This window comes from Nerophis ophidion, linkage group LG03, assembly GCF_033978795.1.
Source record: "Nerophis ophidion isolate RoL-2023_Sa linkage group LG03, RoL_Noph_v1.0, whole genome shotgun sequence".
Lineage (NCBI taxonomy): Eukaryota > Metazoa > Chordata > Actinopteri > Syngnathiformes > Syngnathidae > Nerophis > Nerophis ophidion.
Genome location: NC_084613.1, coordinates 57,886,283 through 57,904,150, shown reverse-complemented (window position 1 = coordinate 57,904,150; position 17,868 = coordinate 57,886,283). Strand labels below are relative to the sequence as shown.

The window sequence follows — 17,868 nt, the reverse complement described above, 5'->3', positions numbered from 1 at the left end:
ATCAAGAGGTGCCCAAAGAGTTCCAGCTCTAATGAAAATATATTACATTTGGGAAGCCATTTTAAAGTTAAAGTACCAATGATTGTCACACACACACTAGGTGTGGTGAAATTACCCTCTGCATTTGACCCATCCCCTTGTTCACCCCCTGGGAGGTGAGGGGATCAGTGAACAGCAAGGGTGGCCGTGTTCAGGAATCATTTTGGTGATTTAACCCCCAATTCCAACCCTTGATGCTGAGCAAGCAGGGAGGTAATGGGTCCCATTTTTATAGACTTTGGTATGACTCGGCTGGGGTTTGAACTTTGAACTTTTAAAGGGGAACATTATCACCAGACCTATGTAAGCGTCAATATATACCTTGATGTTGCAGAAAGAAGACCATATATTTTTTTAACCGATTTCCGAACTCTAAATGGGTGAATTTTGGCGAATTAAACGCCTTTCTGTTTATCGCTCTCAGAGCGATGACGTGACGTCACCTAGGTAATAAAGCCGCCTTTTTCATTTTCTAAAACACATTACAAACACCGCGTCTCAGCTCTGTTATTTTCCGTTTTTTTCGACTATTTTCTGGAACCTTGGAGACATCATGCCTCGTCGGTGTGTTGTCGGAGGGTGTAACAACACTAACAGGGAGGGATTCAAGTTGCACCACTGGCCCAAAAATGCAAACGTGGCAAGAAATTGGACGAAATTTGTTCAAAATACGAGGGTGTGGGGAAAGCCGACAAAACGGTCAGTCGTTTGTTCCGCACACTTTACCGACGAAAGCTATACTACTACAGAGATGGCAAGATTGTGTGGATATCCTGCGACACTCAAAGCAGATGCATTTCCAACGATAAAGTCAGAAATCTGCCGCCAGACCCCCATTGAATGTGCCAGAGTGTCTGCACATTTTACCGGCGGTGCTAAGGCAGACATGGTACAGAGATGTATGGATAACATGCAGATGCATTTGCAAAGATTAAGTCAACGAAATCACAAAGGTGAGTTTTGTTGATGTTATTGACTTATGTGCTAATCAGACATATTTGGTCACGGCATGACTACCAGCTAATCGATGCTAATCGATGCTAATGTGCTAGTTAGGCTAGCTGTATGTACATTTGAAACTATATTTACATCAAGCGTTTCCTTCCACCCACATTTAATGCCAAACAAACACCAATCGACGGATTTAAGTTGATCCAGTGTCACAAGATGCAAAACTTCCGATCGTTGGTCTGCACATTTTATCGGCGATGCTAAGGCAAACATGGTCAAATAGCGTCAATAGCTATTCGCTCAATAGCTTCAATTTCTTCTTCAATTTCGTTTTCGCTATCTGCCTCCATACTCCAACCATCCGCTTCAATACATGCGTAATCTGTTGAATCGCTTAAGCCGCTGAAATCAAAGTCTGAATCCGAGCTAATGTCGCTATATCTTGCTGTGCTATTCGCCATTGTTTGTTTGAATTGGCAGCACTGGATGACGTCACAGGAAAATGGACAGTGGCTTCGCAGATAGCGAAAATAAGGCACTTTAAAGCTTTTTTTAGGGATATTCCGAGACGGGTAAAATTTTGAAAAAAAAATTCAAAAAATAAAATAAGCCACTGGGAACTGATTTTTATTGATTTCAACCCTTTTGAAATTGTGATGATGTTCCCCTTTAATGAAACAACTCGGCGGGGCGAGATTGGGGACCATTGCACTCAACTAAAAGTTGCTCCAAATAAGAACCACTCTAGAACAAGAGGCCACAGGGCATTTATTGATCCATTTAGTGTAACAAGGAACAGAAACTTGTCACAATTTTACATTCACTTCGGCGAAAATGGTCGTTATGATGGCCACATTGCATGTCTGATCCAACGATCAGCTGGCAACTCTCCGATTCCATACGACACAACAGGAATGTTATTGAAAGGCATGTCTAGAAAACACTGGGCTATTTTTTACGTCTTACCAATGGTCCTCTTCTACCTAAAAAGTGATGAGGTACAATAAAAAAAAAAAATGGCACACTACAAGTAGGCTATGCATAACACAGCACACCCGTTACACTTGCCAAAAGTGCAGCAAACTATTGTACTCATTCCTTCTCGCTCTTTCCGGCTCTTTCTGCAACACAGTGGAATTCATGCAGGGAAGAGGCAACAAATACTTGACGGGGACTAACACTAGTGACATATTTGCTGAGAAACACATCAATGGTCAACTAGGTGTAACTAGTCATATGTGTTGGTATAGTTCACCGTCACCTGCATATTCAATGACTAACACGTTTTCCAGGCAAGCAAATATGATGTCATCATCAAAACATGATTAAGATATTGGGTGACCATGTTTGTACATTACTTTGGAAACCATTTGATTGTCGTCCATGCAGCGTTCCCCTTGAGCCCATCCAAAGCTAAATGAATGTGATTTGTTGTGCGACATAAGCCATGTGCCGTTCTTTACCAATACCAGGGTTTAGTCAGGTACAGCTGTATGCATACAAACCTGAAATATCCTTTAGAAATGTTAGGCCATATTATTCCCTCAAGAGTAATCATCAAAGTGACATCGATACAGGGTGGGAATACCTGAGTGTGCAATAGTTAGACCGGTCTGTTTTAGAACAGTCTTTCTTTTGGAGAGAAGGGACGTTTTCAACGAGCAGTTTCTTCATCAGCAGGGAGGATCCTCAGACAGGGGCACTGTGCTCAAAGACCGGAAGGCGAAGATGGAGGGGTCGTATGTGTACCTGGGTGGAGCGCGACTGCCAGTCAGAGTCTGAGGACGGAGAGATGAGAAGTGTTCACATGCGAGAGCTGTGAAAATCTTTATTTTATTTCCACATTTCATGAAGACAACTTTTGAAGTTCCTGTCTCTACTGATTTTAAGTGTCAAGCCTAAACATGTTTACCATTCACATTTGAACCAATACGGTACAGATTACTGGTACCTGGGAATCGAATACCTGTTGTTGACGGTACCAATTGTCGGTACTTTTGTGTGTATAATTAATAATAATTATTAAATAAAATCTAAATAAGTGCTTATCATAACTGTGCTGTCCCGTTATATATTTTTTCGTATTACCTTTCTCAGTTGCAATTCAGAGACATTAAAGAGCAGTAGTGTATATAGACTACAGTGTGTTGCCATAATAGGAAGTAGTCTTTGCAATTTAGTTGCATCCGGTATATTGCTGAGCCCTAAAAAGTGTTTAAAACAGAGGTGGAAATCTTTAGGCACCTCACGATTTAATTATGACTCAGGAACTACGCTTCAATTATAAACATATTTATGCATCTTTAATTATTATATTGTTGTCCAGGGTGTACACCTCCTTTTTCCTGTTTGATTGTAATGTGCATCTTAGTTGTAGTTTCATTACAAAAGTTGTAAAATCACTTATGCTAATCTGTAGTCTGCATATGGCAAATCCAATGTAAATTAGCATCAAGCCAGTGCATTCTGGAAAAGTGTAGTCTTATTTTACGTTTGAAAATTTTTTATCAGGCATTGAAAACTGTAACATTGTTACTTTACCTAACCTACTACCCAGCATAATTGGATGGGTCCTTTTTGAGTGCTGCTTAAATGATTGTTCCCTTGCCAAGTGTTAAGTCTGCAAACGGAAGGTATCAAAATATGACACGATTTAATTTTCCATGAATCGATACCCGGCACAACCGACGGTCAAGTCCAAGTTCAAAATGTAATCCAGACTATGACCAAAAGTTTATCAATTCGAAATTAGCTTTTTAAAACTTTTAATTGTTATGTCATGTCCGTGGTCCACCAATCATCAAGTATCTATCATGCCAACGCTAGACACAAAATGTCAGCCAAATCCACTCAAAATTTATGCAAGTTGTGCTGTTAATGTGCACTAAATTTGACTAAATGCTATATTTTAGGAAAAAGTAACACATATATATATATTCACTTCTAACATCAAGAACTATTAGTTTAAACCACAGGTGTAAAACTTAGGGTCTGTGGGTCAGATGTGGTCCACGGAAGCCTGGAAATAATCATCAATAAAGCACCTTTTCTGGCTAGATGTATTTGTTCTTTCAAATTTGACGGAAAACATATACTGTATACAATTGCATATTCTCAAAACATTATTTGATCATGCGACAACATATTCAAAGCAGTTTTTGGTTGGTAACTTAACTCTTTGTCACCTACTTTTAATTTCAAGGCAAGTTATCCATCAATCGATTATAATCAAATTAATAGGCAATTATGTAATAAGGTTATTATGGGTTTATAAAGTATATATATATATATATATATATATATATATATATATATTAGGGGTGTAACGGTACGTGTATTTGTATTGAACCGTTTCGGTACAGGGGTTTCGGTTCAGTACGAGGGTGTATCGAACGAGTTTGTATTCTAAAGTCTTAACAAGCTGCTCTACTCTCTGCCTCTGTCTGAGCAGTGAGCACCCAGCATTGTCCAGCCCACACAACCATCTGATTGGTTACATACAAAGCCAATCAGCAGTGCGTATTCAGAACGCATGTTGTAAATGCTTCATTGTCGAGCAGACATGTGTTTAACAGCAGACATCGTACACTCACCAAATTATAAAAAAACCCTTTCCAGTCACAACTATTACAAACATCAGTATGAGCCCGTTGACATTTTAGAAACTTAAACTGCAGTTCACAGTTCTGGCTTGAGGTGATGTAAAGGCTAATTAGCTTTTAGCGTTACGTTAGCTCATTTTGCGGTGCGTGCGTGCGTGTGTGTGCGCGTGTGCGTGCGTGTGTGCATGTGTGTGCGTGTGTTAGGGGCAGCAAAGCCCTGTCTGTCTGTTTTTTCACATGAACTAACATGAACTCCATAGATTTCAGGGATAAATAGTCTCTCCTATTGCTGTTGTACTATTTTTTTCAGCTTTAGTTACATTAATTATTAGTAATGTAGCAGCCTAGTTTTGATTGGCAGGGTCCCTGCTATCACATGTTGACAAAAATATAACATTTACATAATAAAAAACAACTACAGGATTCCCAAATGCTGTAATAAATCAAGCATGATGAGTTGACTTGAAACTTGTTTAATGTTGCACTTTTTATATGTAGAAGAAAGGTTTTGTCATTTTATTTAATCAAAGAAACAACTTGAGGCAGTTTAATGTGGATTAACGTGGGCAGAATTATTATAGTGTTCCCAATGTTAAGAGGATAAAGCCAAAAAATTATATTTGTTTGTTTTCTTACTGTACCGAAAATGAACCGAACCGTGACCTCTAAACCGAGGTACGTACCGAACCAAAATGTTTGTGTACCGTTACACCCCTAATAAATATATATATTCACTTCACTGTTACCCTCTGAGGGTAGCCATTATTGTGGCCCTCAATAAAAATAAGTGTGACACTTCAAGATGTGGTTTGCATGAGTACACTACAACTAAAGTCAGGCTTTGATTAAAAAAAAAAAATTGCATTATAAAACAATATTAGAATGTTATACTTCATAACCATCCATCTGTATATTTTCTACCGTTTGTCCCGCATATTTAGTTATTCTTCAATGTCCAAAGTATGGAAGAACTATATGATCACAGAACGTTATTACTTTAAAAACACAGAGCTGTGTTGTGCAGTGGAAACAGTGTCACAGACAATTGAAAACATAGGCAGAGTTTACAAGAATCCATCCCAACGAGATGTTTCACTATGATTATTTTTCATTGACACTGCAGGTTCAGTGCGATAAATGACTGATAGCAGGAAATGCTCTTTGTGGCTGTGTCAACCCCGCTCTAAAATTAGCTCTGGTCATTCTCCTACCGACAGGAAATGACTTTGTTGAATCTGGCAGGACTTTCTCCAGAGCCGGCAGAGGGGTCGATTGCGTGAGGCGGACTTGGATCTCAAGTGTGTTTCCGAAACATTTTCCATAAGATAGACTCACTCAGGAGCCCTCAATTACTTTTTCTCCCCAAAGGCCAGAATATTGCTCAGCAGACAGCAAGGTTCAATATTGTTAAAAGTACTATACAAATACAACTAATAACATATTGTAAATATTAATTATATTTTTAATTAAAATAATAACGATACATGTTAACATTCACCCTGACAGGGATTTGAAGCTTGGTACGCATGTTCGGATCAAACATTATCACCCCTTAAGCCAGAGCTATTGAACTGGTGAAACAGCCAGTCGGGGGACAACTCATTAACTGTCATCCAAAAAATATATTTGAAGCCAGCAAAGCCAAACATCAGTTCGTGAGGTATATACATTATTAAACGGTAAATTGTTAGATAGATTTTCTGAGAAACAGAATTTTCCAAACTGATATAAACATGTCCACTGTGGAGGACTTTGCTTGTCAGAAAGTACAAGTTGAAAGACACTAAAGCGAATATTATTGTTTTACACTGGATGTTTACTCAGTCACTTTAAAAGACAACTGTTAAAGGAGCCATATGTAAGAATTTCACGTCAAGTCATCATTAAATGGCCCTGATATGTCAAAAAGCATGAATAAATCATGTTTTTTTTTCGAATACCTCTATAACGTGATATTCTCATTTCTAAATTAGATTTACAGTTATTTTCACTTCTAGGCCCCGCCCTCCAGCGTTTGACCAAACAGAAAGTCTGTGCGTGCGTTACATCAAGGTTTCCAGTTACGCATCTTCGTCGAGCTACTGCCACTGGTAAAATTAATAAACATGTCAGACCTTAGTAAATCGAAAAGGTGTCATTACGATTCTTAACTTATTCATGACAAAGCCAGGAACAAAACAAGGATTTGTATCGGGGATGCCTTTGAAAGATTGAGACGACTGAAGGTGGAGAAGATTTTTTCATTGGACGCCAAACTTGCTGATTTCCTCCTTGATATGTAATAAGGCATTTACGTTTTCTTATTACTTGTAATGAATGGAAATGGGACATTTGATATGTAAACCATATTGTCAAATACAGTCTATGATCTTGTATAACAAAGCTAGTATGTTTGTGCAACAAATGCTTAGCATGCTCGCCCGGCCAATGGCACATCGACATACAGACTAACGGGGGAAAAATATGCCCGTTAGCCTGTATGTTGGTGTGTCATCCAACTGACGGGGCAAACTTTATTTTCGACAAATAAAACCTATGTGGATATTGGTAGTTTCAGTGCCTATTACGTTCTCAATATGCTGATACACTGAGGAAATGGGTTCCAACTAAGGCTGGGGGATATGGCCTTATATTAATATATCAACATTTTTAGGCCATGTCACGATACACGATATATATCTCGATATTTTGTACAGAATGCCACTACAATATTTTTAACCAAATAAAGTGCACTTTTGTGCATGATGTCACACAAGATATTTCATAAACTGTAAAATAAAAATTAGCTGCATAATAGGAAATCAAACTGTGTATGTCCTTCGGTAAGTGGTAGGTTACTACGGACATTATCTCCTGTTTTTGACTATTTTTTCATACGGTATTGATCTGGAAATGGAAGACGCCAGGCTGGTTGCTTCGGCATTTTGTTGGGTGAGGCACCGGCCGGAGATGTTGACATGAGGAGTTTCAAGTACTTCTTATTCTCTAGCGGGTGACTTTTCGAATGATGGTACAAAATAGTAGTGCTGCTACTTTTTGTAGCAACGCATACATGACATATTATGGCTGTCTGTTCAACATCTTTCCGCTTGAAGCCAAACCACCGCCAGATGATGGACCGTGTGCTGTTATTCTTGGGATTTAATTCTCTGCTCTCCATTTGTTACCAGATTCGCACCTTCTCTCTCTTGTATTACCACTCGCACCGCTCAGCTTACACCACCTACCACAGCTAACGTTACCTACGCTGCTACCTCTCTGCTCAGAGAGGGCATATGACGTTGCATGCGCAACAGTATGTGACATATGTAAGAAGGTGCGCTTATTTTATCTCTCTGTGCGAAGGAGGGACAAGAAAGAGTGAGAAAAGCCTGTAGTGTAATGCCCGCAGCTAAAAGCAACTGCATGAGAACGTATACTCGAATACTCACAAAAGTCATTTTCCACATCGCACAGAGACAAACCCACGATATATCAAGTATAGTTCCAACATTAGCTCGGCTGTTATCATGGCAATGTAAAATGTATGGAGACAGCCAAATCACATTATAAAATAATTCCTTGTTCGTGTTTGCGTATTGTGGATTATATGTACCAAGTTATATGGCAGTCTGAAACAGTAGCCTATAGGGATACCTTGGTAAAAAAATCTCCTTAGTTTTGGGCATACATTAGGCTGCTAAGGATGCTCTACCCTTTTTCACCAGTTTAACCATTGCTAGCCTTAGTTGTAGTTTGTTTTAGTCTTTTTTTTTCTGATAGTACTGACAATAACCATATCATTGCCATTTGTTGTGCAGGACGTACTTGTTCTTGAAAATTGGTTGGAGATTTGTTATTGACAAAACGCTTGTCTATGGTCCCAGCACCTTAACCCCAAGTAAGAGGCAGTGGAAGTTAGAAATTCCTTGGAGTAACCCAGTCGATCGAGCCGGATTTGGCTGCGTATCTGGCAACCTCAGTCCGGGAGAGGGGGGGGGGACTACAGAATTTTGACCGTGATTGCAGTCCCATTTCTGGCCAGATTCCTACATATGGCTGCTTTAAGTGTTTTTTTTTTTGTTTTTTTGTTTTTTTCATATTTGCTTAAAACAGTGGACGCAATTATTTTGACTTAAAATATCCATCCATCCATCCATCATCTTCCGCTTATCCGAGGTCGGGTCGCGGGGGCAGCAGCCTAAGCAGGGAAGCCCAGACTTCCCTATCTCCAGCCACTTCGTCTAAAATATGTTTGTATTATAATTACAAAATTATAGTATTATATGTGTGTGTTCAATTACAATAAGTATTTTTATTCTAAACATTCTTGCCACTTCATTTTACACACTATGGCATTTGTAAAGTTTAATACTGTTACATCCCTACTAGCTATCAAACAGAACACTTGAGGCCAAACTTGTGAATTACATTCTCAAGGCACCTATTCCTCTCCTTTTTGGAAGTACATTTTCTTTTGTAATATGATTTTTTTACTAAGATGTTCCTGGAGCTTTTTTTTTTACTTCAAATGCAGTCACTAGTCATTTGTTCAACTTATTTAGATATACTTGTAGTGTTCCTCAAGGTTTTACTTTAGGTCCTCTCTTTTTTATCATTTGGGCTATTCAACTAGTGGCCAGCAAGTTAGTTAAACCAACCTGTGAAAGACTCACAGTTTTGCAACTAATTCTTAAAAACACTGGAGTGCTGTCATAGAGATGATCTTTGACTAACTTTTTTGCTGTAGGTCCTTAAAAACAGCACAGCGCTCCTGTAATTCCGACAAAATAAATAGACCAGAATCAAATGTCCGCTGTAGAAGACGCTGGTTTTCAGGAATATACAAAAAAAAGACAAAAAGGAAAGAATAAGTCCGGCCCCCCCTGGAAATTAAACAATTTAGTTGAATATCCCTGTATTAAAATATCCAGGCACTCACAATGTATTTCACCCAGCAATGAGCAGTGTTCACTACAAGTGTCTGGTTTCATTGTGTGGGTGATGTTTGGCAGGTCAAATAAAAGGTTTTGTCAGGCTGGATTTGGTCTGTAGACCGTTTGAAGAACGCTGGTGTAAATGTTTGCTATTACAGTTCGTGAGCATCAGACATACATCAAAGCACAGATGTATTACTCCCTGTAAAATCTATGTATGCAATTTGGTTTGTTTAAACAGTCCAAATAAGGCTATAAGTGTTGCTATGACTTCAAACATTCTCTTTAAGAATTCAGCATTTACCGAGCCACTGACATGGCAACACTTCCACTGAAACAGCCCTTCAGAACAGTTAAATTCTCTCAACTTTCTCATACTTGCAAGATTTCTCACATCAAACGTCACCAACACAACATTTTTCTACCGTGCATGCAACTGCACGCTATCACTGTGGGCATCTTGCAGCCTGAGAAACTCTCATCACTTCATCTCTTTACCTCCACGAGGACAGGGCGGCCTCAGCGCACACAAAAGCCACAGTAGTTTCCCTCCTGTTTCCACGTTACATGCCGCCCCCCATGGTCAACCTCCTCATACTCGGAAAAGCTCCCATGCTTGAAGTTAGGGGCCCCATCCTGATCCCCTGTCTCTTCTGGATGAGGGCCAAAAAAGGGAAGTAATAAAGGAAGCAAACTGCAACTGTACAAACAGTTAAAAGAGTTAACCCATGCTTCAAAATAGCTCATCGGCCCATGTGTTCTCCTTTCAAGACAATTCATTAAAGTGTGCCCACAGATGTCACTGGTGAAAAAGAGAACAGTAAATATCTGAGTTTTACCATAGCTAAAACAAATGTGGTGCACTATAATAGTTATTTTGTAATTTAAAGGTGTCCAGATCCAATATTGAAATGAGATATTGGTCTGATACAAAAAACAAGTATCGGAATATATCAGTTTGCATCTAAAAACTCTGTATAAGTGCTGCGATACAATCAGTCCTGCCGTGTGTTTACTTATGCACAGCTGGACAGCCAGTTAACATCTAAAAGGTACACAGGGTTGGTCTTTTCTGTTATTGTAGTGAACTTGAGTCATTAACAAAAAGGTAGACATTGAAGGTTATAGGCTACGTGGAGCTAGTAGCAAAACAACAGTTGAGCGCACAATTGTACACAAGTTAGACATATGTATATGAGTTACTAATTGAACTATAATGAAAGTCTAAACACAACATTTGTCAATATGAACAAGTATCACATTATTTTAGTTGCATATTACTTACAGTTTCAGTCTCAAAGAAAGAAGCATTTTAGAAAGTATTCAGTACCAATCGTGTCCGCATCATTAAATTATTTTGCACAATGATACCGCAAGTGTTTATCTTATCTTGTCTTGTATTTCAATTTTTCTTATGATGCTCAGTTGATTTTTACAGTGCCTGGCTGTCATAGGTGTATTTTAAGCTTTTGTCATTACTAGTACCTTTTTTTTTTTTTTTTCAAAACCTTGCAAGCCTAATCTTCTAAAGCAGCTACAAATGTGAATTTATCTTGGAGATGAATAAAGTATCTATCTGCATCATTATCTTACATAATAAATTATTGTGGCCACTAGGGCTTGCAAAAAAAAAAAAACATTACCACTGCACCTCAACGTAAAGACAGCATAATTCCAGACAGTTGATAAGAAATAGGTTAGTGTTTTTCATAACTGCTCTTGTTCTCGGAGTCATTTCACTTATTTGAGCCTTTTCCAACATTCCTCACTACACGATAAAGAAAAATAGGTACTATGATTCATACTGCTATTGTATGGAATTAATATTGCTATCACCCAATACTCAAGGCTCTAATAATGGTATCTTGTGAGAAGTGAAAAAGTTGCATCAGGACACACCTAGTAATTACTACAATATTATTTGATTTGTTTTTTTTGCACAGTGGTACCTCAATTTACGAGTAACACAACTTAAGTTATTTTAAGATACAAGATGTTGCCTTGTATCCGCAGAGCGCGAATGACAAACAGGACACCAAACCTGTAAACGATGAACATTTATAAATGAAAACATGGAAAAGTTTCCTAGACAATGTTTCTTCTGTTTACTGACACTACAAACTGGACGATCGCGCAGTGTTGTTGGTACACCGACATACATATACCATATTTTTCGGATTATAAATCGCTCCAGAGTATACGTCGCACCGGCCGAAAATGCATAATAAAGAAGGAAAAAAATATATATACGTCGCACTGAAGTAGATGTCGCATTTTGGGGGGAAATTAATTTGATAAAATCCAAAACCAAGAATAGACATTAGAAAGGCAATTTAAAATAAATAAAGAATAGTGAACAACAGGCTGAATAAGTGTACGTTACATGACGCATAAATAACCAACTGAGAACGTGCGTGGTATGTTAACCTAACATATTATTGTAAGAGTCATTCAAATAACTATAACATATAGAACATGCTATACGTTTACCAAACTCTCACTCCTAATCGATAAATCCCATGAAATCTTCTTCCTCGATATCGCTTTTAAACAACTCTGCCAACTCCAAAGGTATGTGCTGCTTCCTCTTGTCGTTTCTGCTGCATATTTCACTACCTCACTATGCAGTACATGATTTCCTTTACGGTACCATTTTTGTACAGCCCTTCTAAGTTTTTATAAGTTATCGCCAACGTTGAAATGATCCATTTTAATAGCTACAGCAGTAGCATATAGCAGTTAGCATCCCATGACCCACAATGCACTTCTGCCATGACCCTCCCCTGCCAAATTCTTATTGGTTGACGTGTGTGTGACAATTGCTGACGTTTGTGTGACGATTGCTGACATTTTCTTCGTCTCTTCCGCGAATGAGATAAATAATAGCATTTAATATTTTACGGTAATGTGTTAATATTTTCACCTATAAGTCACTCCGGAGTATATGTCGCACCCCCGGCCAAACTATGAAAAAAACTGCGACTTATAATCCGAAAAATACGGTATATTACGGTAAAGTCTGAACTCAGGTCCATACCTCAAATGTGTCTGTGTACAACATAAACAACAATAAGAATTCCTTTAGATGCACGACTGGCGCGCAGCCCGAGGTGAGACACCTGTAGAAGTCCACTCCCTGACATAAGTAGAGTAACATTATTATTATCAATCATCAATCAATCAATCAATGTTTACTTATATAGCCCTAAATCACTAGTGTCTCAAAGGGCTGCACAAACCACAACACAAACCACTACGACATCCTCGGTAGGCCCATATAAGGGCAAGGAAAACTCACACCCAGTGGGACTTCGGTGACAATGATGACTATGAGAACCTTGGAGAGGACGAAAGCAATGGATGTCGAGCGGGTCTAACATGATACTGTGAAAGTTCAATCCATAATGGATCCAACACAGCCGCGAGAGTCCATTCCGAAGCGGATCCAACACGATTTTATAAAACTACTGTAGTTGTTTGTAGTATATTTTATTCTATTTTTTGTCCCAAAAATATTTTGTATCTCAAACTTTCTTTTTAAAAGGCATGTTACTTACATTTTTAAATGGTGGGTATTGAGGGGATCAAGCATGGGCTATATAGCTTGGCCATTAAAACAATTGAGCACCAAATTGATGTACAATTGTATTTATGTCAGTAGATTACATCATTAGGTCTTTCCTGGCTACTCTGTAGGGTTTCTCAAAAAAAGCTATTCACATCTGAATTGCTATTCTTATCTAAATCAATTACCAATTTTAATTTGTTTAAAATGATTTTTATCTTAAATAATTAATTTTTTCAATCTGTTTTTAGGCCATATTTGTGGTTGTGTGAGCAGCCAATATGAGCTTTTGTAACCCGTTACCTATTTTGAAACGGTTTTATCATTTTTCGTACCAAATATATTGCGAGAATTAGTTTAAATCTAGAATCATGAATTGATTCTGAATCGAATACTCACCCCAAGAAATGTAATTGAATCAAATTGTTAGTTGATTCACAGCCCTACTGCTTTTTGTCTATCAACTCCTATTATGGAATTGACGGGAGCATTCCCATATAGTTTTAAAATCACACATTCTGCATGTTGAACTTATTTAGTGTAATGTGTTGGGTCTTTGTGATTTAGATTGAGGTTATTGAAGTTACTCTTATATATAACTCTTATTTCACGTTGCCGCTTTAGCGACATTGTGTGATTATCAGATTGTTAAATGAAGACTACAGTATAAAGGATTGAGAGCCTATTGTGGGTCAACATGTTTGTGGCGCTTGTCACTTTCCCATTTCCCTTAAGATTTGTTATTTGTCTCAGCAATACAGACCTTTCAACAGCACTTGCCAGACTATAAATGGAATATGACTTCATCCCTTGTAATACACCACAGGGGACCTGCAAACCCCTCTTCTTTTTCCTCCTCAGCTCTATGTCTCATCACCAGTCTCCTTTCCTCTTTTGTAGATGTTTTTAATACAGATTTTTCCAGATTGTGCATGCTTCACGCTTCTATATGTGGGACTAGAGATGCTGTTACAGTTGGTGCATGCGCGTGTACATAAACAAGTGTGTGATGAGGTTCTATTGACACAATCCCACACTGGGTGATAATGACGTCACTCCTATCAACACACTGTGCATCCTTCTGGAGTGGGCCTCTCTGTGCCAAGTATTAACTAGACAGACTTCTCCCATGCACTAAACTGGAAACCTACTGTACCTAACCCCAAAATGATTGTTACTGCAGTGGGTGGATGATGAATAGCAGAGGTTGTGTTAAGAGCAATACTTCTTTGGAAGATGACTATTTTGAGAAAATACCTTTGTAAACACAAATCCATTTCACACAGAGAAGTATGAGTATGACTGAATCACTAAACAAGACCAAACAGGAAAATGTCACATTTCTTTTTATGTATGACTGCAAAATTGAGTTAGGATTGGTGCCGTTTACATGAGAAATCTATCAGTGCTATCAAATCTGCAAATTTGGCTGTTGCTAACAGGGCATGAGAACAAACCCTCCTGCCAGATGCTGTCCCTGTATGCAGTTGGACTGACATCAAAGATACTGGCGACAAGACAGGCTGGACTATTCATGGTGGCCATTGAATCTTGCAACCCTATCACTGTAGTAATGGACACCCCTGATCTGGACTGCACCATATATTTGCTCATATAAGTAATGTGTTTATGTGAAAATGTGCGTGGATTACAATGAATAACACTTGCGTAAAAACTTACCCTAATGGCTACCATCACATTTTAGTGTTTCCCACGTGACTACAATTGATTTGTGGCAGTGGTGGCACTAGGAATCCTCTTGACAAAATTGGTGCAGTTCAGCTAAATGTGTTGGTTTTCTGACATGGAGTTGTTTCTTCAGCATTATCCACACGTTTAAGTCAGGACTTTGGGAAGGCCATTCTAAAACCTTAATTGTAGCCTGATTTAGCCATTCCTTTACCACTTTTGACAAGTGTTTGGGGTCATTGTCCTGTTGAAACACTCAACTGCGCCCAAGACCCAACCTCCAGGCTGATGATTCTAGGTTGTTCTGAAGAATTTGGAGGTAATCCTTATTTTTCATTGTCCCATTTACGCTCTGTAAAGCACCAGTTCTATTGGCAGCAAAATTAGACCGAGAGCATAACACTACCACTACCATGCTTGACAGGAGGCATGGTGTTCCTTGGATTAAAGGCCTCACCTTTTCTCCTCCAAACATATTGCTGAGTATTGTGGCCAAACAGCTCAATTTTTGTTTCACCTGACATCACATGGACAAAGATGAGACCTTCTGGAGGGACGTTCTGTGGTCAGATGAAACAAAAATTGAGCTGTTTGTTCACAAACTGCACCAATTTTGTCAAGAGGAGTGGTCAAAAATTCAACCAGAAGCTTGTGGATGGCCACCAAAAGCGCCTTATTGCAGTGAAACTTGCCAAGGGACATGTAACTAAATATTAAGATTGCTGTATGTATAGTTTTGACCTAGCAGATTTGGTCACATTTTCAGTAGACCCATAATAAATTCATAAAAGAATCAAAATTCATGAATGTTTTTTCGTGACCAACAAGTATGTGTTCCAATCACTCTATCACAAATAAATAAGAGTTGTAGAAATTATTGGAAACTCAAGACAGCAATGACATTTTGTTCGTTAAAAATCTATGGAAACTTTTGACCACGACTGTATGTGCTCTCATTTCAGTCTCTGCAAAAGTCTCTATCTCACTTTGAAAAAATTTATCTAGAGGGGTCTGATTACACGGCAAGTTGGCAACACTAATTCCTCCTGTGTTTTCTTATTTCCTGGTAGACCAGGTGCGTTATGCATTTAAGAGCGAGGGTGAACAGGTAGATCCAAATCTATTTGATGAATGAATGTATTGGAAATACTAAATGTACCCACTAGTACTCATATTTGTTATGAGAGAATTAGGTGTTAAACTTACCCGAATCTTTATGGTCCGTGTTTTCCCTCCACAGTGTTTTTTGAGCAGCATTTTCTGCGAGGGAAAAAAAAAGCTAAGTGAAAAATACAAAGCAGCATGAAGTACACTTGTCAAACTGTGTGTGTAAAACTAATTTTAACACAGTGAAAGCTGAGATCAGTACTATTCAACTGATGTCCCTGGAATGACACCATACCGGCCCCCAAGTTCAGTTCAAAACTTGGGAGACAAACATTTTAGCTGCAAATGACTAAAAACACAGGGGTGCTCTTGTTGTTTAGAGGAACTCGGACCACTATAAACACATCAGATCCTTGCATTTACATTTTAACCTCAATAGCAAACATTTAATGTGGTAATTAAATGTGGTTTCCAAAACTATTGAGTTGAATATCATAGATGGATGCAAAACAAACCCTAGTAAGTAGATAGATAGATAGATAGATAGATAGTACTTTATTGATTCCTATCTAAACAGGGAAATGTTAATTCCTTTACTGAAGCATAAATACGCTTCTATTAGAGGAGAATATCTACTGTGACTAAAAATGAACACTGGCAATCAATTAAAAATGATGCAGTAGGATCAGGGAAGTGAGGCCAATCCAGCTGACTCACTAAACTAAACAGTCAGTCAATGAAGCTTATGCAATATCCTGTCTCCCACTCCCCTCCATATCCACACAACATCACTATTCTCCAAAAATCAGCAGGAAAGGAGAGACCACACAATAATCAAATTGTCTCCAGTCCAGGAGGTAGCTTCTAAGGGGAAAGGGGCACAGGAAAGAATGGACGCACAAGACTCCTGCTGTTATATTGGAGAGCGCAAGTGTGCACTGTCTGGACACTCAACTACTGACAAACGTTATCATTTCCAACATTGTCTTTATGCTTAGAAGCTGCTTGAAACAAATTATTGTTTACAGACAAAACAGCAATATGAGAATATTCATATTATGTTTTTTATCGTAGGTATATTTTGTAGTGGTGCACAACTGCACTTCTTCAAATAACACCAGCAAAGAAAAAAAAACGTGTCCAAGCAAGTCATTGGATGACATCAGAGAGTACACTAAAAATATAAGTGCTGTAAATCCATGATGATAAAACTAGTCGAATAATCTGCGACAAACACTTGCTCTTCCAAGAAAATCTGCCACATTTGTGCATTTGGACAGGGATTAACATGGAGGGATTATCAGACTCAAAGAAGGAAAAAAAAAATGTTGACTTTTTAACCCGGTAAATCTTAATACACATAACTCGAGGGGAATAAAAATATATATATATATATATATATATATATATATATACAGTGAAGAAAATAAGTATTTTAATACCCTGCTATATTGCAATTTGTCCCACTTAGAAATCATGGAGGGCTCTGAAATTTTCACGGTAGGTGCATGTCCACTGTATGAGAGATAACCTAAAAAGAAAAATCCAGAAATCACAATCTATGATTTTTTTTTAACAATCTATTCGTGTGATACAGCTGAAAATAAGTATTTGAACACCAACATTAATATTTGGTAGAGTAGCCTTTGCTTGCAATTACAGAGGTCAAACGCTTCCTGTAGTTCTTCACCAGGTTTGCACAGACTGCAGGAGGGATTTTGGCCCACTCCTCCACACAGATCTTCTCTAGATCAGTCAGGTTTCTGGGCTGTCGCTGAGCAACACAGACTTTCAGCTCCATCCAAAGATTTTAAATTGGATTTAGGTCTGGAGACTGGCTAGGCCACTCCAGAACCTTGATATGGTTCTTACAAAGCCACTTCTTGGTTTTCCTAGCTGTGTGCTTTGGGTAATTGTCATGTTGGAAGATCCAGCCACAACTCATCTTCAATGATCTGAATGAGGGAAAGAGGTTTTTGGCCAAAATCTCACAATACAT

The 17,868-nt window shown here is 38.4% G+C and overlaps 2 protein-coding genes across 3 annotated transcripts in view; one reads left to right on the top strand and one right to left on the bottom strand.

Moving 5' to 3' along the window:
- Positions 1–17,868, top strand: part of slc4a1ap (solute carrier family 4 member 1 adaptor protein) — a 56,603-nt gene that overhangs the window by 33,553 nt on the left and 5,182 nt on the right. The window lies entirely within an intron of this gene.
- The window catches only part of si:dkey-16j16.4 (uncharacterized), a 40,262-nt gene continuing 24,135 nt past the window's right edge, over positions 1,742–17,868 (bottom strand). For both annotated transcript variants that reach the window (XM_061895717.1, XM_061895719.1), the window contains 2 exons: positions 15,969–16,022; positions 1,742–2,768 (listed from right to left, as the gene is read on the bottom strand). In XM_061895717.1, coding sequence (XP_061751701.1) covers positions 2,664–2,768; positions 15,969–16,022 — 159 coding nt within the window. In that variant the 3' untranslated portion in view covers positions 1,742–2,663. The remainder of the gene's footprint in view (positions 2,769–15,968; positions 16,023–17,868) is intronic.